The 22,491-nt window shown below is 52.6% G+C and overlaps 9 protein-coding genes across 9 annotated transcripts; 5 read left to right on the forward strand and 4 right to left on the reverse strand.

Annotated features, from left to right (window-relative positions):
- Positions 1-884: 884 nt before the first annotated feature.
- Positions 885-3,869, forward strand: BO82DRAFT_359497 (ZZ type zinc finger domain protein; the record flags this gene model as incomplete). Its single annotated transcript, XM_025636595.1, has 4 exons — positions 885-1,021; positions 1,319-2,147; positions 2,199-2,410; positions 2,474-3,869. Coding segments are annotated over 4 exons (2,441 nt in total), but the record flags the coding sequence as incomplete, so codon positions are not given.
- Positions 3,870-4,358: 489 nt separating this feature from the next.
- BO82DRAFT_396417 (serum paraoxonase/arylesterase family protein) lies at positions 4,359-5,853 on the forward strand (the record flags this gene model as incomplete). The annotated part of the gene is made up of 2 exons (XM_025638839.1): positions 4,359-4,843; positions 4,903-5,853. The coding sequence occupies exons 1-2, from the start codon at positions 4,535-4,537 to the stop codon at positions 5,851-5,853; spliced, it is 1,260 nt and encodes a 419-aa protein (XP_025486246.1). The 5' UTR covers positions 4,359-4,534.
- A 121-nt stretch (positions 5,854-5,974) lies between these two features.
- BO82DRAFT_297216 (cysteine hydrolase family protein) lies at positions 5,975-6,694 on the reverse strand (the record flags this gene model as incomplete). The annotated part of the gene is made up of 1 exon (XM_025631939.1): positions 5,975-6,694. One exon carries the CDS (start codon positions 6,692-6,694, stop codon positions 5,975-5,977), a length of 720 nt encoding a protein of 239 aa, XP_025486247.1.
- Positions 6,695-6,976: 282 nt separating this feature from the next.
- On the forward strand, positions 6,977-8,636 carry BO82DRAFT_359499 (uncharacterized protein). Its single transcript, XM_025636596.1, has one exon. The coding sequence runs from the start codon at positions 7,256-7,258 to the stop codon at positions 8,453-8,455; it is 1,200 nt and encodes a 399-aa protein (XP_025486248.1). The 5' UTR covers positions 6,977-7,255; the 3' UTR covers positions 8,456-8,636.
- On the reverse strand, positions 8,551-8,934 carry BO82DRAFT_217910 (uncharacterized protein). The gene has a single exon (XM_025630756.1). The coding sequence runs from the start codon at positions 8,850-8,852 to the stop codon at positions 8,646-8,648; it is 207 nt and encodes a 68-aa protein (XP_025486249.1). The 5' UTR covers positions 8,853-8,934; the 3' UTR covers positions 8,551-8,645.
- lreA (GATA transcription factor LreA) lies at positions 8,637-11,846 on the reverse strand (the record flags this gene model as incomplete). Its single annotated transcript, XM_025632775.1, has 4 exons — positions 8,637-10,333; positions 10,395-10,833; positions 10,895-11,024; positions 11,053-11,846. 4 exons carry the CDS (start codon positions 11,844-11,846, stop codon positions 9,018-9,020), a joined length of 2,679 nt encoding a protein of 892 aa, XP_025486250.1. The 3' UTR covers positions 8,637-9,017.
- Positions 11,847-13,704: 1,858 nt separating this feature from the next.
- On the forward strand, positions 13,705-15,396 carry BO82DRAFT_217971 (putative RAS small monomeric GTPase). The gene is made up of 5 exons (XM_025630757.1): positions 13,705-13,929; positions 14,094-14,142; positions 14,199-14,215; positions 14,294-14,728; positions 14,782-15,396. Exons 1-5 carry the CDS (start codon positions 13,875-13,877, stop codon positions 15,105-15,107), a joined length of 882 nt encoding a protein of 293 aa, XP_025486251.1. The 5' UTR covers positions 13,705-13,874; the 3' UTR covers positions 15,108-15,396.
- Positions 15,397-16,637: 1,241 nt separating this feature from the next.
- On the reverse strand, positions 16,638-17,097 carry BO82DRAFT_217974 (uncharacterized protein). Its single transcript, XM_025630758.1, has one exon. It carries the CDS (start codon positions 16,924-16,926, stop codon positions 16,672-16,674), a length of 255 nt encoding a protein of 84 aa, XP_025486252.1. The 5' UTR covers positions 16,927-17,097; the 3' UTR covers positions 16,638-16,671.
- A 1,800-nt stretch (positions 17,098-18,897) lies between these two features.
- On the forward strand, positions 18,898-19,941 carry BO82DRAFT_297186 (Zn(II)2Cys6 transcription factor domain-containing protein; the record flags this gene model as incomplete). Its single annotated transcript, XM_025631937.1, has 3 exons — positions 18,898-19,005; positions 19,065-19,162; positions 19,242-19,941. 3 exons carry the CDS (start codon positions 18,898-18,900, stop codon positions 19,939-19,941), a joined length of 906 nt encoding a protein of 301 aa, XP_025486253.1.
- Between the last annotated feature and the right edge of the window lie 2,550 nt (positions 19,942-22,491).

Genomic DNA, 22,491 nt, shown 5'->3' on the forward strand with positions numbered 1-22,491 from the left:
ACTGAAGCCATCAAACATAGTATGTACTCAGTATGTGAATGTATATCATGTCAACAGAGTGATGGGCCCATCTAAAAGAAAAAAAAAAAAGACAAGACAAGGAAAAGAAAAGGAAGGAAGGGAGTTAAACAAGGATCATGGATTAGTTTTTTATTTTTTAGTTTACAGTAGTCAACTAAGTCAGTTGCTTAGGTTCTTACATAGTATTGTAGCTACTTGAAAAGAGCAGGCTCACCGCCTCGGCCGGATGCAGCCAGCCAGCAACCGCGGACGCGCAGACTGACAGGGCTGCCTTCAAGCAACCAGCTGACCTCCAGCTGCTTTTTCCTTCTCCCTCTTTAACTCCGCCTTCTCCTCCTTCTCTCCTCCTCTTCTCTTTCTCCCCTTCTCTTCCGTCATTTCTCCATCTTCCCATCCCTCTCTCATCTTTCCCAACTTACCCTTCTTCAACATCACCTCACCCCCTCCCCATCCAAGTCTTTCAAATCTTTACTATCCCTCTCTCCTCCCGTACTTACTTTCCCTCTCTCCCACTCTCCCAAACTTTCCCTTTCGTTACTCCTCACCCACTCCTTTCATCATCAACCACCATCTCATCCACAGCCATCTATCCATCATCCATCCACGCTCTACATCTATCTATTACCTATCCTCCTTCCATCCTCTCTTTCTATCTCAATAACATCATCTCAGCTGGGCTGTTGTGGTGCTCTAGTCCTGTGCCACTTGAACTTCAAGGTCACTTTTACTACTTGATCGCGCCCGAGCCCGTTAGCGTTGCCGTGCTGCCTGATCCATAAGGTCCAGACCCTCTTATCTCTACGCCAAGCAAGAGCTTCCTCCACACGGTCGGGCATCGTCGTCAACCAACATTATCATTATCACCATGGCTACTCCTACTGCTCCCACTTCAGCTGTGGGTCCCAGCACTTTGATCACAGTCAAGGTGTTGTATAATGACAACACTCGTCGCTTCAAGATCCCGCTGAAAGAGCTTGGAGCTCGTACTCTACCCCAGAATGTAAGTTTCCAGTCCCCACTCGACCTCCGACCGGAGCTCCTCCGCTTCCCCTCCCCCATCAACCTTAAACCTGCCCTTTTACTCCGCTACTCTCTGCCCTCGTCTCTCTCCCAGTGTCTTTTTTATCAAAAACCATTTTCCTTGCTAGAATGATGTCTCCTACCCTGTATATGTGTCCCGTCCATTTGGAGTCCCATGCCTTTATATAATCCTGTCCCTTCGTAACAAGGATTCTGATCACCTGTGCAAGCTGCGACCATCGCTTACCGCATGCTGATCTCTTAATCTTGGCTCTAGCTCCGCCAACTGCTTAGTGTTCCAGACGATGTGAACGTGATCTTTGAGAGGTACTCGGACAGTGCCGGCAATTATGTGCACCTGGACAGCCAGAACCCGGCCGTTTACAAACAACTCTACCGGGCAGCCAAAGCGAAACTCAAGCTGCGAATCAAGGCCACTACTGCCGATGAGATTGCTTCCCAACCTCCTATGGAGGAAGGTTCGTCAGAACAACAGAATGCCTCTCGATATAGCTACTTGGAAACTGTCTTGGGTTCCCCCCTCCCTGAATCCCAGGCTGAAATTGTGCCTACCACGGCGTCCGCATCAGCCACCGACGTGGTTGACAATGTGGCTAGTCCCATTCCAGCAGAGACTCAATCTGCTCACTGGGAGACTGAGCCTTCTACACAGCCGAGCTTCCGTGACTTCGTGTTCGACGGTTCCCACTTCCCGGTTGTGTCCCATGCCTCTCCCAGCGGAGTGTTCTGCATCGATTGCAATCGCTGCGGTTTGTCCATTCCGAACGAACACTATCACTGCAGCATCTGCGATGATGGGGATTATGATCTCTGCCCTCAATGTGTGAGCAGCGGAGCGACCTGTCTCAATGAAGAGCATTGGTTGATTAGACGGGTCGTCAAAGACGGCAAAGTCACCAACAGTACCACCGAGAAGATTCCTCCTCGCAAGATCGCAGTTGAGGATGCCAAAGAGGCGCCTACAGTATCGGCTCCCGAACCAGTCCGCGAGCTCTCTCCCAACCCCACTCCGGCTTCGGCTCCACCCTCAGCTCCGGCTGCTCCAGAGCTCAATAGTCTGCGTATCTGTAATGACTGCCTTAAAGGTAAACCTCCTGTCTGCATCCTGAATTTAATGAGATGTTAACTAGCCATAGAACACGATGAGAGCAAGATGGTCTCGTGTGCTGACTGTGATGACTACGATCTCTGTATCACCTGCCTTCTCAAGGACTCACATGGTCATCATCCCGCCCACACATTCGCTCTGGTTCAGGACCGCCTGTTTGCTCTAAAGAGTATCGTTCAGTCGCGTTGCAACCCCGGGCGTCATCATCACCATGCGGCAATATGCGATGGATGCGAGAAGGTACTTTTCTTGGTTCTGTCTGGTTCTTATCTGTTGTCTAGAGTCAACTAACGATTGTGCTAGCGTATCATTGGCGTCCGCCACAAGTGTTTGACTTGCCCGGACTGGGACTACTGCACCGAATGCTACGAGAAGGTCCCTCAGCAACACCCCGGTCACCGGTTCGCCCCCCTTTACGATTCGATCGCCGAGCCTTTGATCAACCACGAGGTGCACTACGGTATCTACTGTGATGGTCCTCTATGTCGGGCCAAGCCCTGTCCCATATTTATCACTGGTACTAGGTACAAGTGTTCCGTGTGCCATGATACCGATTTCTGCGCCAGTTGCGAGGTTCATCCGACAAACACGCACAACCGAACCCACCCATTGCTCATGCTCAAGACCCCCGTGCGTGACGTCCGGGTCAGCACCTTCGATAGATCTGAGCAAGGAGTGACAATGATCGGTGACCGCTTGGAAAAGTCTGTCTCAACTGAATCCGCCATTCTTGGTGAGCCTGAGCAGACGGTCCAGGAAGCGTCCGAAGCAGTCAAAGAGGCCGTTGAGGAGCCGGCTCCCGTGGAGCATGCCAGCCCTGTTGTGGACACGACCATAGCCCCAGCTGGACAGACTCTGGCTGTGGACCCCGCCTCGGGGTACCAAGCTTTCTTTATTCGTGACACTATCCCCGATGACACGGCCATGGCTCCCAACACTCCTTTCCAGCAAACATGGACACTGTTTAACCCCGGTCCCTTGGCTTGGCCTGCCGGGACGGATGTGCAATTCGTCGGTGGCGATTCAATGTTCAATGTGGACACCAACCACCCATTGAGCCTCAACTCCATCGCCGCTGCCATGGAGAGCAACAAGTTGAGCCAGCCTTTGGAGCCCGGTCAGAGTGCCGACTTCACGGTGACCCTCAAGACACCTAGCCGTCTAGGCACTGCCATTTCCTATTGGCGACTCAAGCTTCCTAGCGGCATGCCATTTGGCCACCGCTTGTGGTGTGATATCCAAGTGCGCAACGTGAACCCGGTGGCTGATACCCCGTCGTCGTCTGAGGGTGTCCAAGCGGCACCCGCTATGGAAGCTGCTCAGCCTGAGACTACTGGTAGTCAAATGATCTTTCCCAAGCTGGAGAAGGAGTCTCCGGAATCGAGCACGCACGAGGCTGCAACCACGGCTCCTTCGGTGTCCTACCGCTCGGAGCAGGATGTTCTGGATGACATGGACAGTTTGACCTTGGATGATGAGACGGACGTTGGCCTCTTGACAGACGAGGAGTACGACATCCTGGATGCCAGTGATCAAGAGTACCTTGAGGCCAAGTCCCAGCATTAGTGGAGTGGCTTGGTTCAAGATAGGGACTCTTCCAAGCACGGGCTTTCTGGGTTGTGGACGGAGTTACTTAGCGATGAATGGAAGTGGGGACAGCGCTTCTGGGGTGCTTTTTGGGTTTTATGTTTCTATTTGCGCACTTTCTCTTCTGTCTAAGCTAAATCCGGGGCTCTGTGATTGAATGGGAAAAGGGGTTTGCATCCAACCTAACGAAAACCGGGGCGGGGAGATGAATTAGGGAATGAAATTAGCTGTAGTAGAGACTCAACTCCAATTCTCAGATTGCAAAAAGTGTGTGATGGACCAGTAGAGGAAGTAGAGTCAGTAAAGTAAGGAGTGCTATGCTAAGATATGATTGTACTCCCCTTGCTCTATTTTCAACCTCAGCTCTCCCACCTCATCCATAAATGCTTCATCTCTCTACATGGTGCTTTCTCTGCTGTCGCACACACACACACACATACACACCAGCTTTTTCTCTTTGGCTCGATCTCTTTCTTCTCCGCCCAAATAATTCCCCACCCCCCGCATTCCTCTTTGGGTGGTGAGGTTTGCTAATCAGTTTGCCTGCCCCCCCCCCTTGCCTCCTCCTCCTCCTCCTCCTCCTCCTCCTCGTCTTCTTCTTCTTCCTCCTCCTCATCCTTGTCCTCCTTCCTTCCTTTTTTCAATGCTCCGCTTGAAGGTTGTTCCGAGCAATGGGATATTTTAACACGTACACACACTCCGCTCAACAGGAGCGCAGTCACGGCTACGCAGACTGACCACGCTGGCTAGCCTAGCTTCGAATATCTTTTTTCCACTATGAAGAGCTCTTTCAATCTCGCCATCCTTGTCTTGATGGCAGCCAATCTTTATGGACCCGTCTGTCACTGGCTCACCGTCGTGGGAGTCTTCCGGGCAGCCACTGACATCGTGACAATCGAGGCCCAGATGATTCAGAAGATCGAAGACACCATGCAGTGCGAAGATATGCATTACTATCAGCCTACTGGCCAAATCTTTGCAGCCTGTGAAGACTCCCTCCTGCCCCGGTTCAAGTGGTTTCCGCCACTGGGAAATTTACAGGGCCCGGCTCAGTCGACAGGCTCATTTCATGTCATCGATACCAAGGTAAGACGTGCCCAGTCGGCATGATGGTGATGCTCGCGAGGCTCATGGCATACGACTAGACCCTCAAGTCCCGGCGACTTGCATTTGATAACTTCCACGGGCCCTTTGTGACGCATGGGATTGATCTTGTCGACGATCCGGATCGCCAGGGTGCCATTTACATCTATGCGATCAACCATTTATCGAACCCGCACTACTTTGAGAAGCCCTCGGCTGAAGGCATTCCGAAGGCCCACTCCCAGATTGAGCTCTTTCACCATGTCTTGGGATCCAGCACCGTTCGCCATGTCCGCTCCATATCTCATCCCTTGATTGTGACCCCGAACGACATTTACGCCGAGAGCTTGCACTCGATTTATGTCACGAACGACCACTTCTATCGAGAAGGCATCATGCGCACGGTTGAAGATATACTCCCGTTAGCGAAATGGACCAATGTTATCCATGTGAATGTCAACCATATCCAGTCCAATAGCGCGGATACAGGCATTGATGCCGTCGTAGCGTCCCAGGGATACCTGAACATCAACGGATTGGGCCATGGGCAGTCCCAGGAGGAGTTGCTGCTCTCCAGTGCCGCGGGAGGCATCATGTACCGTGCAAGGGCAGACCGCAGCAACCGCACCCTCTTGGTGCTGGATGAGTTTGCGTTCGAGAGCACAATCGATAATCCAACCTACTATCACGATCCTTATACAACCCCCGAGAATGACGCTAGCGGATACGTGGTCGGTGGTCTGCTGCGGGCAGTCGATCTGCGCCGAACCCACAACGACCCGCATGCTCAGGAAGGCGTCATGGTGTGGCACCTGCGTCGTCATTTCGGAGACACCGCGAACCCGGAATGGGAGAAGCGTCTCATTTTCGAGGATGACGGAAGCGCCATCCGATCCGCCAGCACCGCGTTGTTGCTCCCCATGGAGCCCAAGGATCCCGCGGCGAAGACGGCGATGCTGTTTGTGACAGGCTTTGTGTCGGAAAATATCATTGCGGTTGAGGTGCCGTTGTAAGAGGCTACACTCAAGCGAAACTATTTTCTTATCATTATCTTATCCCCAGCTTACTTACGCTATTGAATCCTCCTCCCTATGTATCCTCATTGTAAGGGGGAAGAAAACCCAGTAAAGAAAACTATGTAAGCCTCCTCAGAGCTTGGACTACCTCCTCGGTCCTGACCACCTCCGCGAATTCGCCATCCAAACTCGCCAACGAAACCGCGTGCACCGTCTCCGCATCGAAGCCCCCCTTCGCCCACGTCGCCGTCGCATCCCCCACCAAGAGGATGCGCCCTGGATCCCCCGTCGGGGTAATCGCATGCGCTCCCGTGCGCTGATCCACGGGGACAAGACCATCCGCCCCCTCAGCACTACGACCGCGATCCACCACGCCGAGATTGGCCGCCATGCGCACAGTCGTCGACACGCAGTGGTCGGTGGTCAGACCCGTCACGATTAACTGGCGGATCCCGCGCGCGCGCAGGTGGGCTTCCAGCCCCGTGCCGACGAAGCTCGAGTTGACGCATTTCCAGAAGACGGGCTCCGAGCCGTCCGGCACCGGGACGGCAAAGTCGAGCGGCTGGCGCCCGTTGACGGGGGCGGCCGGATGGAAGGGCGAGTCCCGCTCCGTCGAGGTGTGGAAGACGTGGATGACTTCCATGGTGGGAGTGGGCGTCGTCGTCTGCGCTGCGGCAGCCGCGCGGAAGGCGACCAGCAGGGACTGGATGTTGGGCTCGTAGAGTGGGTTGGATCGTGAGGGGCCCCAGTGGGTTGGATGCGTGAAGGCGGTTTGGTTGTCGATGAGGAGGAGCGCCGTGGGGTGGGTGAAGGTTATTGGGGGATTGCGAGGGGTCATGGTGGATGATGTCTTGGTTGACTCGTGGAGGATATGAGTATGAGTATGGGTGTGGTGGGTTAGGTGGTTGAGGAGGTGCGGTGTCTTCATATTGTTTAGTTTTCGTTGGTGAGATGATTTATAGTTGTATTATAGATCGTGGTGGTGAGTCACATGCGGTCCGCAGTTAACTACTGATTATCAATTGATCTTTGATGATAAATCAAACTGGAACGTTGCTCTAAAGGGTAGCAGAGAATGAACCCTAACAAGAGAATATCCTAAGCCAGTCGATATAATGTTCCAAGTTGCTTACTGCTGGCCGATTGACAACGGATCTGATGACGATGACGATGTCTGGTGCCTTAGGCATAGGATGGCTGCCTTGCTGCCTTGCTGCCTTGGGTGATTCTTTCCTCCGCGTTACTCCATCCCAACTCCGCACTTTGCCTTCTTCCCTTCCTTCCTTCCTTCCTTCCTCCCTCAACAATCATACGAATTAACATCCCTCTTCTAGACCTTCTCACCTGCACTGACTCTTCAATTCCTGCTACCTCGGTCAATTGAGTCCCCCCGGCAACAATGCCGATTTCCCTCCGTACCCCCCAAGCCCGAGTGCTCCTCCGATCACGACCGCCAACAACCTCCCTGAGCCGCAGCAGCAGCATCACATCTCTCCTTCTCCTCCGCCACCAGCACCAGCTCAGCAAATCCGACTACCACCATTACTTCTCCACCACATCTGCCACCTCTTCTCCCTCACCATCCTCTAAATCCCCGACCCCACCTCCACAATCGCTCACCTCCACCAACATCAACCCGCCCGCGAGCACCCACCCAGCAGACCTCACCCTCCCCACGGCCCTCAGCCCCTCGGCCTCGCCCGCCGACAAACTCAAGCACTACCTGGCCGTCGGCCGCGCCTACCTGACCTTCTACAAGACGGGCCTCAAGAATGTCTACCACAACCACCGCGCCGCGGTGCCCCTCCGCCGCGCCCTGGGCGTGCCCGCCCATCTCCCGACCTCCGCCTATCTGGCCGTGACGAAAGAGTCCCTGGTGGCGAGCAAGGCTAGCTCCAATGCTCCGACGACGATGACGACAACGATAACAGCAAAAATCGCCAAGAGCAACAGCAGCAGCAACAACAATAACAACAACAGGCCCGCAGCCATCTCGCGCTCCAGCTTCCAGCTCCTCCATCGCGCCACCTACGACATCCGTCGCATGATCCCTTTCACCCTCCTCCTCATCGTCTGCGGCGAGTTCACGCCCCTCGTCGTCCTGGCGCTGGGCAATGCCGTCACCCCGCGCACGTGTCGCGTGCCCCGCCAGCTGGAGAAGGAGCGCGCGAAGCGCGTGCAGCGGAAGAAGAGGGCGCTGCTCCTCGATCGCGGGACGGTCACGGCGCCGGAGGTCGGCAGCGAGAAGGAGATGAAGAGCCTGAGGTGGTTGATGGGCGCGAGTGGAGACGGGGATCGGGAGGCGGTCGCTCGCGCGTGTGCCGTGTTCGGCTTGGCCGGGTCGCATGATCGCCTGGCGTGGCCGGTGCTCCCGCTGTATCGACGGCGCTTAGAGCAATATCTGAATTATCTGGAGGTGGATGACGAGTTGATCCGGAGGGGTGGCGGAGTTCAGGCCATGGAAGCGGCCGAGGTCCGCATTGCGGTGGAGGAACGCGGCGGAGTTGGGGTCGGTTCTCGGGGCAATGGGCGAACCGGATGGGAGGTGGAACGCGAGGAGAGACGATGGTTAGAGAAGTGGTTGCAATGGAGGGATTGAGTAGTTCCTCGATTCATGTAGACTCCATCAATTCATATACAAGGACTAGGTGGGTACTGTGACGTATATTTGGTATGTATAGTAGTATGTATCCTATGTAAAGCTCCCTCGACTCCCTCGACTCCCTCCAATGGCCACCGATCGATTTATAGAACGGTTGAAATATATCAGGTGTCATTTGCTACACAACCTAGACACTCAACGGTATTGACAAGTCACCGAATAGTCCAAAACGGTTTCCTCCTCGGCTTTCTGCAGGTTCCGCCACAATTTGATTTCCAAGTCCAAACCCTCCCAGTAGTATACAATTCAAAGGCATCGCACGCAACCAAAAGAACACGCCGCCCGCAGCAATGCACATCCATCCATTTCTCTCATAATTAACCAATCCTTCCATGTAAAATTGCCCACGCCCCTTGGAAGCCAGACCAAACCATCCTACTCACAAATGGTATCTCAGGAATGAAATGCTCAGAAGACTTTCCAGAAACTCAAGCAGCAACCGCTAGACAATTGATAATATCCAAGGATCCACAAATACAACGAAACAATTCATCACTCATCATGAGGTCACGCCCGGGCGGACCGCGCCGGCCGTCGCCTGAGCCGCGTTCCGCACTTGCTTCGCCCAGCGCAGTCCACAGCTGTTGCAAAGATCCCGGTTGCCACTGGGTCCCCGCCGCCACTCCGGGGTGGTCTTTGTCCGACACATCGAACAGCTCTTCTCCACCACAATGGTGCTCTGCTTGCGCTTGCGCTTCTTCCGCCGTGTGATCAACCGCTGCATCTCGTCCGACAGGGTGCGGTTCTGCTTCTCCAGTTCCCGCAGTTCGAACTGCCAGCTGGAACCCCGCGTGGGCGCCAGTTCCGTGAACAGTGTGTTATCCTCTAGCGAGGCCAATTGCTGATTGCCCGCTGGCAACCGGTTGGTCCCCACCAGCCCGGATAAGTCCACCCCGGTTGGCGCGAGCCCCAAGTCCGTCGATGAACCCGGTTCGTCAGATGCTCCCGGCGTGGACATCTTTGGGAAGCGTAACTGCGCCACCAGGAAAGAAGGCGGCGCTCCTTCTTTTGCATCGCCGGGTAAAAGCGTCGTCTGCACCTGGAGCATGTGGCCCTTGCGGTGACGGATCTTGTGGTTGAACGAAACCTGTTGGCCACCTCTGGCTGCCTCGAGCGCCTGCAAGGCCTGTGGTCGCGTATCCGCTCCCATTAGGTCTTGAATGCTCTTACCAATCAGGTCTTCCGGCAACCGACCTAGCACCGGCCGCGTCTTCGATGAAACATAGAGGACGATTCCAGACATCGACAGCTTGGCCCAAAGGTCATTCTCTGCCAAACCCCCACGGCCAACGACAGCGACATGATCAAGACTGTACACGGCCCGGGAACGACCCACCAGAACCATGTATTGCCGTCCGCGGTCGGTGATGTGCCACGACCCGTGGCTTTCGAACCAGACATATCCACTATGTTTCTTCCGGATGCGATAAACCACACTCACTGGCTCCGGAGTAATGCAGGCACGGAGTTCGCGGATCACAGGACCGATGTCACTCGGATGGCAGACGGTCGACAGGCCTTTCCCAACTAGTTCTACCGCGTCGTACTCCAGGACCTTGTGACAAGACGGGGACAGATAGAGGAATTCACCCTCAAACGAAAGCACATGGACGACGTCGTCCGTGTTTTCCACCAAAACCCGATCCAGTAACTCTCGATAGATGGGCATAGAGCCGTTCAGGCTGTCGAGAATCGTCGACACCTGCTCCGGGGCCCACATGGTAATCAGCTCCGGGTTAACTCGGTACATGTCCGGAGACGGGACTATATAGTTGGGCAATTGACTGCGTTGATAATTGATCATGTACGTGCCATCTGCGGAAGAGCCATGTTAGTCCAGCTACAACGAACAGCTCGGTTCCTGAGAGGGTCATACTGGGGTTTCGTCGGGTGACAGCGTCGGGCTGTTCGACCAAATCGACCTGAAAGCCGACGTAAAAGCGGTAATCCGGGCCACCCCATCGAATTGGGATCATGGTAACCAAGTTCACGAAAGGTTGTCCACCTTTCCGGTAGTTGATGATACTGGCCTGGATCTCGGCCCGATCTTCGATGGTTGACCGGAAGCGAAAGGCGGTGTTCTCATCGACAAACTTCCGCTGCATGCCCTGGTACACCACACCGTCGGGACCTTGCAGGAACCGACAGTTATGGCCCACGATCTCATCATTGGTGTAACCAGTGAGCCGTTCGAACGCTTCGGAGACGTACACAATGGGATGGTCATCCTGGGTGATATCGCAGAGCACAAAGGCACAGGACAGATCCACCGCACCAATGTTTATCTTAGCATCCGGCCGGGACACTACTTGAGCCTAGAAGGAAGTCGATCAGTAGGCGATGGCGGTGAGTAGGCGGGTCAGCACTTGAACCTACCAATATTCCCATGATATCGAAGCCACTGCTGGAGTAAATGCTGGAATATGGAGACCCGCTACCCACTTCGGTCTTGGCCCGAGGTGGTACGGCCGCTAAGAAGCGTAAAGAATCCGCATCAGCCTTCCAACTCAGATAGGAATCAAAGAGAGCAATACCCACCCTTGGGTGAAGGCCGCTTTGGCTGGATGAATCGATGGGATACGGTAGCATTCGAGGCTTGCGAGTAGGACTGCCGTTGCACCTCGGCCTGTGCAGCAGCACCAGCACGCCGCGAGCCGCTCTGATCCCGCGCGGGGCGGGCCGTAGATGTGGAGGGGGTTTCGATCGAGGGCCTGACGGCGGCGGCGACTACAGGTTGCACGGGAGCGCTTAGATCCTGAGCCACAGGCGGAGCCCAGTATGCGGTGGCGAGAGCCGATTGATTCCGTGGAATGGAATATGCCGCAGGAACGGGAGGATCTAGATCAATGACTTGGGTAGGCAAAGAGGGGCGCTGTACGGTAGAATGGCGATCGAGATTGGGATCTAAAGCGCCGGTTGTTTGGAAGGTGGAGGCATCGTAAGCGAAGCTATTTGCTGCTTCCATACTCATGACCATGCCGTGGCCCGCAACATTCATCGGATCGTAAGCGTGCATCGAAGCATTCGGGATTCGGCCTCCCAGACCAGGTGTCCGGGGCGGGGCCGGATGGTGGCCGTGCAGACCGGTTTGATGCAGAGCCAATGCATTTGGATGGGATGGGATCAGGGCACCAGGGGCACCGTTGGACAAGAGATCTGAGGGGTGCGATTGGTAGGGAAAAGTTCCCGGGTGAAACTGATCGGAACTGGGGTAAGCTAGCGGAAGCAGAGAAGTTTGCTGGGCGTGAGGATAATCGGAGGGAGGACCCAGTTGGGGGTCCTGTATGGGATAGTGTGCCTGATAGAAGGAGTCGTCGAAACCTTCCATGGCGGATGAGAGGGGGGTGGGAAATGGGGTGGGCGGTGGTAAGAAGGAGGGTCAAGCCGACTCCAGCGGTCGACGGACCACGTCCGATCGATTCGAGATCAGGCGGCAGGCCAATGGGGAAGTCGCATCGAAGCCGCGGCACTGCGCAGGAAAGGACAAACAAGGTCGGTCCGGACTCAAAAAGACCCCATGTAAGTCAAGGCCAGGAAGTATAGCGGATGGAATGTGCAGAGGAGAGAGAGGAGGGGCGGGAGAAGGAGAGGGCGAAAAAGAAGAGAGAAAGAGAAGAGCGGGGGGAGGAAAGGGAAGAAGTAGAGGAAGCGGAGGAAGAGGAACCAGAATGGATGGGAATTCGAAAATCAAAATAATAAGATACCAGATAATAATAGGAGTACTCAGTAGTAATGATACTAATAGACCGGGGGGGGGAGAGAAGGGACACGGTGAGTGGTCAACCCATGTTCTTTTTTGGGGGGACTTTAATATAAGAAGTCGACCGTCAGCCCTCGCGATTATTTCTCTCTCACGAGAAGAGAGGGAGGGAGACGCCGAGCGAGAGAAAGCGAAGTGATCTATATTATTATTGGTAAACGAGGCACAGGGCGAGCGTCTGCGCTAAGATAGAGTCGGGAAAGCGGAGGAGGGGCAAAAAAAGAAAAGAAATATTGTCGACGACGTTGACTGGCAGCCTAGTCGACATCTCGCATGAAGATGCCCACAATGAAATAGTCGTTGATGTTCTCCCTCTCCACTTGGAGTGAACAGCGGCTGGAACTTTCTCGGTTGTGAGGGAGGAAGAGGCAAAGATTGAAGCTGCAGGCGAGGAAGCAAAGAGGGGAAAGAAAGAGAGAGAGAGAGAGAGAGAGAGAGCGAAACACGAGACCGAAGAGGGAAAGTGAAGATGGTCCGCACAGCTGGGAGGAAAGGAAGGCGGTGGGAGGCAACTGGTGGATGGAAGAAGCAACAACAACAACAACACCAACAACACCACCTTGATCTATCAAATCTGATGCATCCACCTCCAAAGAGAGAGGCAACCGTCTATCTTCTTCAATTACAGACTGGTCTGTAGTGCAGGTGGACACAGACGGATATCCCATCCCATACACTTACTTGCATTGACATTTTTTGACAGGCTAAGTCCGAAGTAAGATAAGCCCCAGGGCGGGCCCCGGGCCCCAAACCCAACCAGATGACGATGCATCATTCCAGGGGCAAACAAAGACCAAAAGTACGATTGTGGTGCAGGACAACAAGTACCAAGTCCTCTCCGTATCCCGTAGAAGTAAAAAGATCAGTCAACGGGCCCTGTCCATTCAATTGTTCTTTGTTGCACTACTTCATCTCCCCCTTATCAATCTATCCTCGACCATAGCTTGACTGCGGAATCGCTAGTAAGCCAAGGGGGTTGATGTCACAGAACCTTACCTTACCTACTCCCTTAGGGCCCAGGGGCGTAGTTACTCCCTCCAAGATCCAGCATGCTATCTACTCCGTACCTAGTTGACTACTCCATCTCTCCGTACAAGTATGATCCTTCCTGTTGTTCCTTCCCGACCCCCTTTACTCCCTCTACTTGCATCCTCCATTCCATGCCCATCATGAAGGGATTCATGTACCTTCACTACCCTCCCCTTGGTCCCCGCCCTCCGACTCCCCCTCGTGGAAGGAGATCATGTCACTCGTAAAACCCAGCACTACTGGTGTGATTGAACGGTGGAAGGTAGCCGGTTGCATTCCTGGTTAATCCCCTCTTGTGCCTGGCCTGACCTGGCCTGGTTCAAGGATCCAGTCCAACCCGTGCCTGGGGTTCCTGCTGAACGTTTCACTCGGCCCACTGAGTCGGCCGATCACTTCTTTTAAATCTCCTTTCTCCCTCCTCCAATCTTCTTCTATGACTTCGCAAATCTCGTCACATATCATCCCATCCCACTTGCTCGCGGTTGATTGTGCAAGCTTGCTATCATTTCTCAAGCTTCCTGCCTTTCCCCCCTCCCCACCGCCCGGTTTCCCTTCTAGCGATAACCAATGCCGGACTCTCCGGAGAAAATCTCCATCACGATCTGTGGAGATGGTGGATGCGGTACGTGCCATCGAATCACAGACTCATGCATGAGGTGGATGGGGCGATAAAAAGCGGAGGTAATAACTCTGCGCTGCCCCATTCACATGCGCATGGCTCTTCTCATAAACACAATACAATTCAATGCGTGCTCACATCACTGATCGGGGCTGGTCGCAGTGTAGGCAAGTCTTCAATCACTCTCAGACTGGTGCGCAGCCAGTGGACGCATGAGTAAGTGTCCGGTCGTCTACCTGCACAACATAAACTAATCCACTGCGCGGCATCAGGTACGATCCGACAATCGGTAACGCTCTTTCTCCCCCTCACCGCACCATTCCCGGCAATCACTTGAGCGTTTACTAACAAGGAAGGGCAACTGCAGAGGATTCCTATTCTGTCACGCGTGTCGTGGATGGAGTGCCCTATGTCTTGTCTATCACCGATACGGCGGGCCAGGAGGAATACCGCGGACTATGGACGGCGTCCAACCTGAAATCAGATGCTTTCTTGCTGGTCTACGATATCACCAATCAGCACAGCTTGCACGCCCTGGACTCCTTCATGGATATGATTGAGATCGAGACTGAACAGCGAGCCGAACAGAGTCACCGCCTGCGACAAGAACTGGGAGACAATGCGGCGGGCCTGAGGGTGGGCATGCCGCCGCCCATCAAGATCGTAGCTGGTAATAAGTGCGATCTGAAAGAGAGTCGGGTGATCGGGGCTCCTCAGGGCTTGGAGTATGCCCGCAGGCATGGGTGCGGCTTCATGGAGACCAGCGCTCGTGAGATGGTCAACATCGAGGAGACCTTCTCCTGTAAAGGCCTCGTTCCACTCGATCTAGACGCCCAAAAGCTAACATCTCATCAGTGTTAATCCGCCGAGTGGTTGAGGCGCGCCAGGCCTTTTATCATCCGACGGCCTTGATCCCAGAGCCGGTTCATGGCAGCGGTTGGCTTCCAGAATTGAACTCAACAGCTAGCACGATCGTCCACTCGCCCTCCGTGGAACTGCCCTCTAAACACGTAGCACCCCGACAGCGAGGTTTTGGTTGGCTCCGGGAAAGGAAACGAGTCCATCAACAACAGGCTGATAGGTATCGTTATGGCAAGTCCAATCCTCCCATGCCATCGCATCGCGAGAAGCAGCGAAATCGTTCGGCAGCCAGAACCTGGCGACGAGTGTGGTGCTTTTGAGATTCTGGTCTGGCCGGTCTGTGCGGGTCCCGGGGTCTGCATTCCGGCCTGCGTTCTAAAGCGTGTCTTATATTCATATACCCTCCTGTCTCACACGTTGATACCAGAAAAGCTATTGGTTGAAAAAATACGAGTTGCTCTAGCCCCTTCGAGGACCTTTTCTCGCCATCACTGACTTCCGATAACAAGGTTTCTCTTTAGCTCATGACGAGATGAACAACATGCGGGTCATCGAGTAATTGTGGCAGCATGACTGCGAGGCAGTATGAGGTCATGGGCCATGGGCGAGTCCAGATCGTGAGACCGAACAGAAGTCAAATCTTATCGCCGGCCGTGATGACATGACATATCAGCCAGAGCAGCCAGTGCTTGCCCATGTGCTTATCCGCGCGGACATGTTCTCTTCCCTGAGGCCTCTTCATCTTAGAATACGTCCGTCTCTCTCCTTCCATGGAGGGGGAGTGAGTGAGTGGAACCCGTCGGAAAAGGAATGCGGAATGACGCTATGGTCTGAAGCACCCACGCTGCATGGGGCCGGTTCTAGACTCGCAGGTAAACCCGGGTCAATTTTTAATTCTCATTGCGTAACTGTAGGCAGGGGAGTCCTTGCGTAAAGGGTACGGTTCAATCGTTTTCTTTGCATAGTAGTGAGTAGATCATCGGCAATTCGAGCCATTACCCGTTCTCCGGTCTGTCGATCCCTCGTGGCCCCTAACTTGGGGGGGAAATGGTCAATGGATGATTGCAAATGAATAAACCTGAACCATGTTGAACCTGTCCATTCGAGAGAGCTTGAGGGGTGGACCGGGTCAAATTGGGGGAAAAGATCAACAAAATCCGCGGGAAGAAGAGAGGAGAAGCATAGAGGTAGAAAGAAGGAGGCGGGGCAGGTAGAAAGGAAGGAGTTTGACCAAGGTCTTTGGATCATTGATCTGATTGCAAGGCTGGGGAAAAGTTAATCTACTAGGTAGGTAGTCTATAGTACTATTGCTGAGAACATAGTACTACTATTAAACAATCAACGAGGTATCGATAGTGGCGTAACCACGAAAGTCAAATTCCGACACTATCGCATTCTATTTTCCTTCTGTTCTTCTCACAGCTGCGAACAGCAGCCGTGATCGTACCAAGAAATGGATACTCTGAGGGGGGGAGAGCCAATCGGGGGCGCGAATGACAGGACACATCCAGCGTGGGTGACCCGATATCGACTCATTGAACTAAGGCATGCTAACGTCATTGACTGAATGGCCTCATTCATCGCATGGTGGAAGAGCTGGGGGAGGAGGAGATCAAGCATTTTCTCTCCTTCCCCTTGCCCCTCCCCCTCTCCTCGGACTGGAAAGGAAAATGGCAGAACAAAGTGCCGATCAGCAAACGACAGTCTGAGATCATCAAAGCTTATCGATGCTGTTCTTGTTCCTCTCCTCCCGATGACTTGGTTGGTGGTTAGTACGAGTAGTAGTGGCCTGTGGCAACATGCGGTAGTTTACTAAAGTACACTATAGAAAGCAGGCTGCCGGTTTAAGCTTTTCCGGAGGATAATGATAATCTGGGCGACACTTCAACCGAGTCCTGTAGGTGCAGTGTACAGTAGACAGTAAAGATGCAACAGACAGACAGACAGACAGACAATGAATCCAAGAAAATGGTTAATCTTGCTGTAATTGTTGATGAATGAATGAATGAAGGAATGAGAGATTTCAGATCGCCGATCTTGGCAGCCAACCAACCAACCCCTTTGTGGTAAGTTCCGTCTGCAGAACGACCTGAAGTGGACTATTGTCGAAGCTCCCGGTTTCCTGCTCTTGTTCGGCATGTCTTTGCCGAGAACTGCCCAGGTGAGCTTTGCACTAAGAACGGTTGTTGTGCCGTAATGCCGAGCTTATGCAAGCGCGAGATGTCATTCTCATTCATACATACCTTTGCGGTAATAGTAATGATTCCTGTCGATTTACTCGATTGACTCGAGTTACTGTCATGGTGACAACCACCCACGTTCACGAACAAACAGGATTAACTTCCCATTGCCTTACTTGCGAGCCTGGCCTCAATCAAGCTGAGAACTTTCCTAGGGAAAATCTCTTCGATGGTAGACAGACACCTATACTAGACACTAAACACCCTTTCTACTCCTGTCACTTATTTCCGGATATACTACTTACTGACAACTACCATGTAAAGAGTGAACAACCGTCGGATATACGGCTTCCAGTGCAGTCAATGGATTTCCAAGTGATCCACCAGAACGGTAGCGATTGCCCTTCATTTGCAGTAGACGATAAGACCCTTCCCGGCGGGACGGAAGATGGAACCAGAACAGTGTAGTGATCATTATGTACAAACAGTAGTGGACTCGGGATGAAGTAACTCAACCTCAAACTGACCTGAACTTCCGTCCCCTCCTCCTCCCTCCCCCAAAAGGGATTTTTCAACCCCGGGGTCCGAGGCTAGGCCCGCGACACACCGATTCAGGTAATCAGCCTCTCTGCCGCGGGCTTTCTCTTGCTCAGCTCCCGTTCCGTTATCCGTGATTCGTATCAGGTAAGAATACCCTTGAGTGACGTTCCTATCGTATTAGGTCTGTATGACTGTATCAACGTATGATCGTATGAATGCGTGATTCATTGCAGTTACATCCCACGGATACTCGGCCATACAGTTCGGCGACTCTCCTCCTCAGAAGTGCAGCCAGGTCGAATGGCCCGAATTTTTGGCAGAGGAAGAAGCGTTGAGAAGGGAGGTCCAGATGATGTCAGTCTGATTTGCAATAAATGTCAGCCCAGTGTATGTAGTGAAGGTTCTGATTTCGTAGCAATATCCAGCAAAGCCATGCAATCTTCATAGATTGTATTTCTTACCTGCGGTATCGATGCGGAAATCTCCACCAAGCCGGTCTGGGTCTGGTCGTTACGGCCGCATCCTGTAATTTTTAAACTGTAAACTACGGATGACCCGTGCTGGAACATCCTTCGAGTTTCTTGATTACTGAGATGCGACTAGACCATTTCAAATCATTATAATAATGATAATTTCTCCATAACTGCCCTTACCCCCCCTCCCTCTTCTCTCTTACTCTTGAATTCTAAAGAGCTTCCAAAGTCGTTTCTACCTCTAGCTCCTTTGATTCTTGATTTCAAGCTCATTGTCTTCCGTGCGGATTCTCTCCTTCGAATACTAGTCGTATTCTATACTACCGACTCTATACTAGCTAACCCTATCTCGATCAACCTGAGTTCTCCTGACTCTGGCTCATTGCAACCCTACCCAGTCTTCTGGATCGATCCAAATTATTCATTCGGCGTTCCATCGACTTATGTGCCTTACATTGGCTGAGGAACTTGAGATAGAAGTGATTCCATCGGTTTAACCTTTCCTGCCCTAAGATCGTTGTATCATCGATCAACCTTAACCAACTCCCCGTCGATATTTGGATCATTACAACATTCCGCTGCAGGAGTTTCTCACAGGAGAGGGAGATAAAGCAAACGACATTCGACTTACTTGACTACAAGGCCCCACCTCCGGTACCTGGCGCCGCTAATATCATCAATCATCATCATCATCATCATCATCATCATCATCATCATCTCTCTCTTCTGCCCCTCCCCCTCTTCCGTCTATCTTTACCTCTCTTCCTCCTCATACTTCCTCTCCTTCTTGCGCCTTGCCATTCGACGAACTCCGCCGAATCAACTATAATCACCATATACATACATCCATTCATACATACACCAACCCACCTATATATATCTATATACATATATAGACGCAAACACATACACACACAATGACAGCGCGCCAATCGTCACCGACTTCAGATCACTCACATTCGGACGGCAACATCCGTAAGAGGGTTTGCAAGGCCTGCGATCGGTGTAGACTGAAGAAATCCAAGGTAAGCTAAAGCCATGGCTCGACGCATCAGCTTCGGCCTGATGCACTGACCCGGTGCAGTGTGACGGAGCCAACCCATGTGGTCGGTGTAGGACGGACAATGCCATCTGTGTCTTTGGCGAGCGAAAGAAGGCCCACGATAAAGTGTACCCCAAGGGGTGAGCGCGTTCCTTGGCCTTGAGCTTTTGCTATGGATTTCCTTGTGTTCGAATCGGGGACTGACTCTTCGCGTGACAGATATGTTGAGATGCTTGAACAGCAACAGGCATGGCTTGTCCATGGACTTCAGGAGCTGTACCGACGAGCCACAGAGGGCGAAGGCTGGCCCGGCGAGCCGTTGCAATGCGAACCAAACGGCCATCCGCTGACGCACGACTTGCTCACTCGACTCGGGGCGTTGGATCAGACGAAAGGCGAGCGCTTCGAAGAGAACACGGAGGCCATGCAGCAAGAGCTGTGGATGCAAAATGCCGGACACATGCAACGCCAAGATTCGTCAGATGGAAGCTCCGATAGCGCGCAATCGCCCACTGTTCCCACTCGATTTTCGGATCCCTTTGCGCACCAAATGCCACCCACCCCGACCTTCAGCGCATCTCGCGCACAGGGACCCACGATCAAAACCGAACCGCAGATGGCCCCCTCGAACCCAACGTTCGCAGCTTCCATGCCCATGCAAGGCGTGGTCAACCCCTTGGCGCTTCAGACCCCGCAACAATGGCCCAGCAACAATTTCAGCTCTTTCGAGGATATCGATCTGATAGGTGCCTCGGACTACACGAACCTATCTTTCGATGATCAGGTTCCTTCGCCCATGTTTAACCGTCAGATCCCCATGAGTTGCATGTTGACCTCATCGTATATGGACACGAAAAGCGATTACGAAGACATCAATCAGTTTCTAAACGCGAACCCGCCTGAGATCGCGTCTACCTAATGAGTCCCTTGAACATACCGCAATCTTGCAAACGTCTTGTTGGGGCGAGATGGAGTTTCACCAGCGTGACGTGACGCATGTACAGTATACATGTATGACGTGTCTTCTAACTGTCTCGCCTGGTGCTACTCCTTTTTTCTCGATGACCACATGCCTTCTTCATCGCGACAGAGGGCGATTGGAAGACTGTACAGTGTGATTTTCTCTTCTTTTATGTGGCTGCATTCATACAGCCCCATCCTATCCTAGTTCACAGCTATCCTTTGGATATTTTTTCTTTGGGTCATTCACCCTTCTTTCCTTTTCATTTGGATTTTAAGGATATTGTTTCTGAGTCTTGGGATTCGGATTTGGATTGGGTCTTGGCAAGGGTTTGTGGTGATGATGGTGTCTTGGGTGTTTTGGGTGATACTGGCGTTGGCGTTTCCAAAACAGTGGCTAGGCTTCTTGGACTGACTCCCCACGTGCATTTTTCTCCGGGTCAATCTTATTTTTCTCTGCACTGGTGTCTGAACTCCGGGTGTTGGATATATTGCAGTCTTTACCATTTCGTACCCCATAAAGCGACCGAATATATCTTATTATTGTGAGGTGAACCAAATTACCGAGAAGTGACCGAACTTGGGCCTGAGGCAGGCACTAGAGAAATTGGACGGATGACGTTGAGACACCGCCCTGACTCAAACCGGCGGTGGAGGACGTCACCATTATTAATAGATGTCAGCCCGTTCTTATCTCCGTGGCTTTCCTCCGGAGGTAGTGAAGCCAATACAGCATAGCACACAGCATTAATTCGTTCTTTCTCAACGGGGTAGGTGCAGACTAGCTAATTCTACGCTTGGGCGCATCCAGATGCTGCTGTTCTGATGCAGATAGGGGCCCGCACCAGATTTTGAGGAGTACTGGTGGTGCAGCGTTGAATCATGATGAGAAAAGAAAGAAAGGGAGGGTCCAGTCCCCACCAGCAATGCGACGGGGCCGCTAACACCTGCACACAGTTTGGTTCTCGATGGAGCCCAGCCCAAGCGAACTCCTGAGAGAGATCTTGGCTTGACGGCTTCGTCCATCTTCCAGCAGCCTGTGTGTCTCGTCCCTCCGATCCCGAAACTGTCACAGAACCAGAGGAGAGAAAAAGAAAGCTCAATCCACAATGCCGACCACCCGCTTGTGCGCTGAGCACTGAAGTTCCTTGTACTGTATGTTACCCAAACATACATATATAATCTAAGTCTCGGCATCCCACACTCAATACCGGCGAATCGATGGAGTGTACTGTCCATGCCTGCCAAAACCTTGTTTTGAAAACTTTTTTTACTTCCGGATTACGGAGGTTTCTCAATCTCATCCCAGCTCCATAATCCATCCCAAAGTCCGTGATCCATGTGCATTAGACTATGCTATTAGTCTGTTGGGCTCTGACATCTTTTTTTTTTTTTTTTTTTTTTTTTTTAGCTGGACTACAATCTGATTTTGTCCTTTTCCCCCTTGGGCCATTTCTCTTGCTCCTTACCCACTAGGTTCTGCACCCACCTTCCACCATCAAGGTTGCATGCCTGGGTTCTCTTGATGGATGGAGACTACCTTTGGAGTATTGGTCAAAAGTAGACGGGCCAACTGACTGCCAGGGCACAAACGGGGTTTGGAGCTGGCGTTGACAGCAAACACTTCCGTATTTTACTTCTCATCCATAGCAGCTCGTTAAGTAGTCTTTCTAGGTCTTATGATCGACTCATGATCTGTTCAGGATTGTTTCGTGGTCTGCGTTGGCTCCTTGGCAATTCCTTGTATAGAGCTCTAGATGTACTATGTACGCACAGGCGCGCTCATCGAACGCAAAAGCGACAATCTCTTCAAGCCTTCGAGTCTAAGTCTCTTTTTGTAATCATGTGGTAATGTGGAAGTCAATTCGTTTTGATTGTGGTCAGTTCCCCTAGGCCACTCAGGTACGAGTACCACAACCAGGCTCAGGCTACTTCTGTTCTTTAGTCTCACGACTGAAAATGAATTCCGTGAGATGGTTAATGGAGACGTGGAAACTGTCCCCGCCCAACAAAAAAAAGAAAGAAAGGCAAAGAAAGGGCCGGCGATATGTCCGATATGTCCGACCAGGGGCTCCATCCCGAGTGCACCGATTTCGCGCCTCATGGGGTCGGAGTTTACCACTTTGGGTCGTGTCCAACTCTCATTGTCCTGACTAATCAGTCCCCGAGCCGCTGGAAGCTTCCGAATCATTAATCAGCCTGGCTGGAGCAGTGGACGAAGTTGGAGGACTCGACCTAGACCAAAGGACAACCCAGCTTTTTTCGGGGTGAAGACGGGGTTTAGGATCGGTGGATACGCGATTTATCGTCTGAACATACGCGTAACGAGTAAGTTATCGAGTAACTTACCACTGGCAGGCTCAAAGTCCTTCTTGCAGGCCGTTTGACCAAATGAGGTGGGCTGAGCGATTAATATCTGCTGCCGCACGGGCCAGCCGTATGTCGAGTCGGTAATCCGCAAATGCACATGTACATACAGTACCAGTGTGTGTTTGATGTATGTGGCGGT

This window comes from Aspergillus uvarum (assembly GCF_003184745.1).
Source record: "Aspergillus uvarum CBS 121591 unplaced genomic scaffold BO82scaffold_96, whole genome shotgun sequence".
In the NCBI taxonomy this organism is placed as follows: Eukaryota; Fungi; Ascomycota; class Eurotiomycetes; order Eurotiales; family Aspergillaceae; genus Aspergillus; species Aspergillus uvarum.

Coding starts and splice junctions, on each gene's coding strand:
- BO82DRAFT_217974 (XM_025630758.1), bottom strand. CDS start 16,926: ATGCCGAACAAGAGCAGGAAACCGGGAGCTTCGACAATAGTCCACTTC.
- BO82DRAFT_217971 (XM_025630757.1), top strand. CDS start 13,875: ATGCCGGACTCTCCGGAGAAAATCTCCATCACGATCTGTGGAGATGGT. Junction 13,930..14,093: donor CTGTGGAGATGGTGGATGCG/GTACGTGCCATC, acceptor GTCGCAGTGTAG/GCAAGTCTTCAATCACTCTC. Junction 14,729..14,781: donor CATCGAGGAGACCTTCTCCT/GTAAAGGCCTCG, acceptor ACATCTCATCAG/TGTTAATCCGCCGAGTGGTT.
- BO82DRAFT_217910 (XM_025630756.1), bottom strand. CDS start 8,852: ATGGAAGGATTGGTTAATTATGAGAGAAATGGATGGATGTGCATTGCT.
- BO82DRAFT_359499 (XM_025636596.1), top strand. CDS start 7,256: ATGCCGATTTCCCTCCGTACCCCCCAAGCCCGAGTGCTCCTCCGATCA.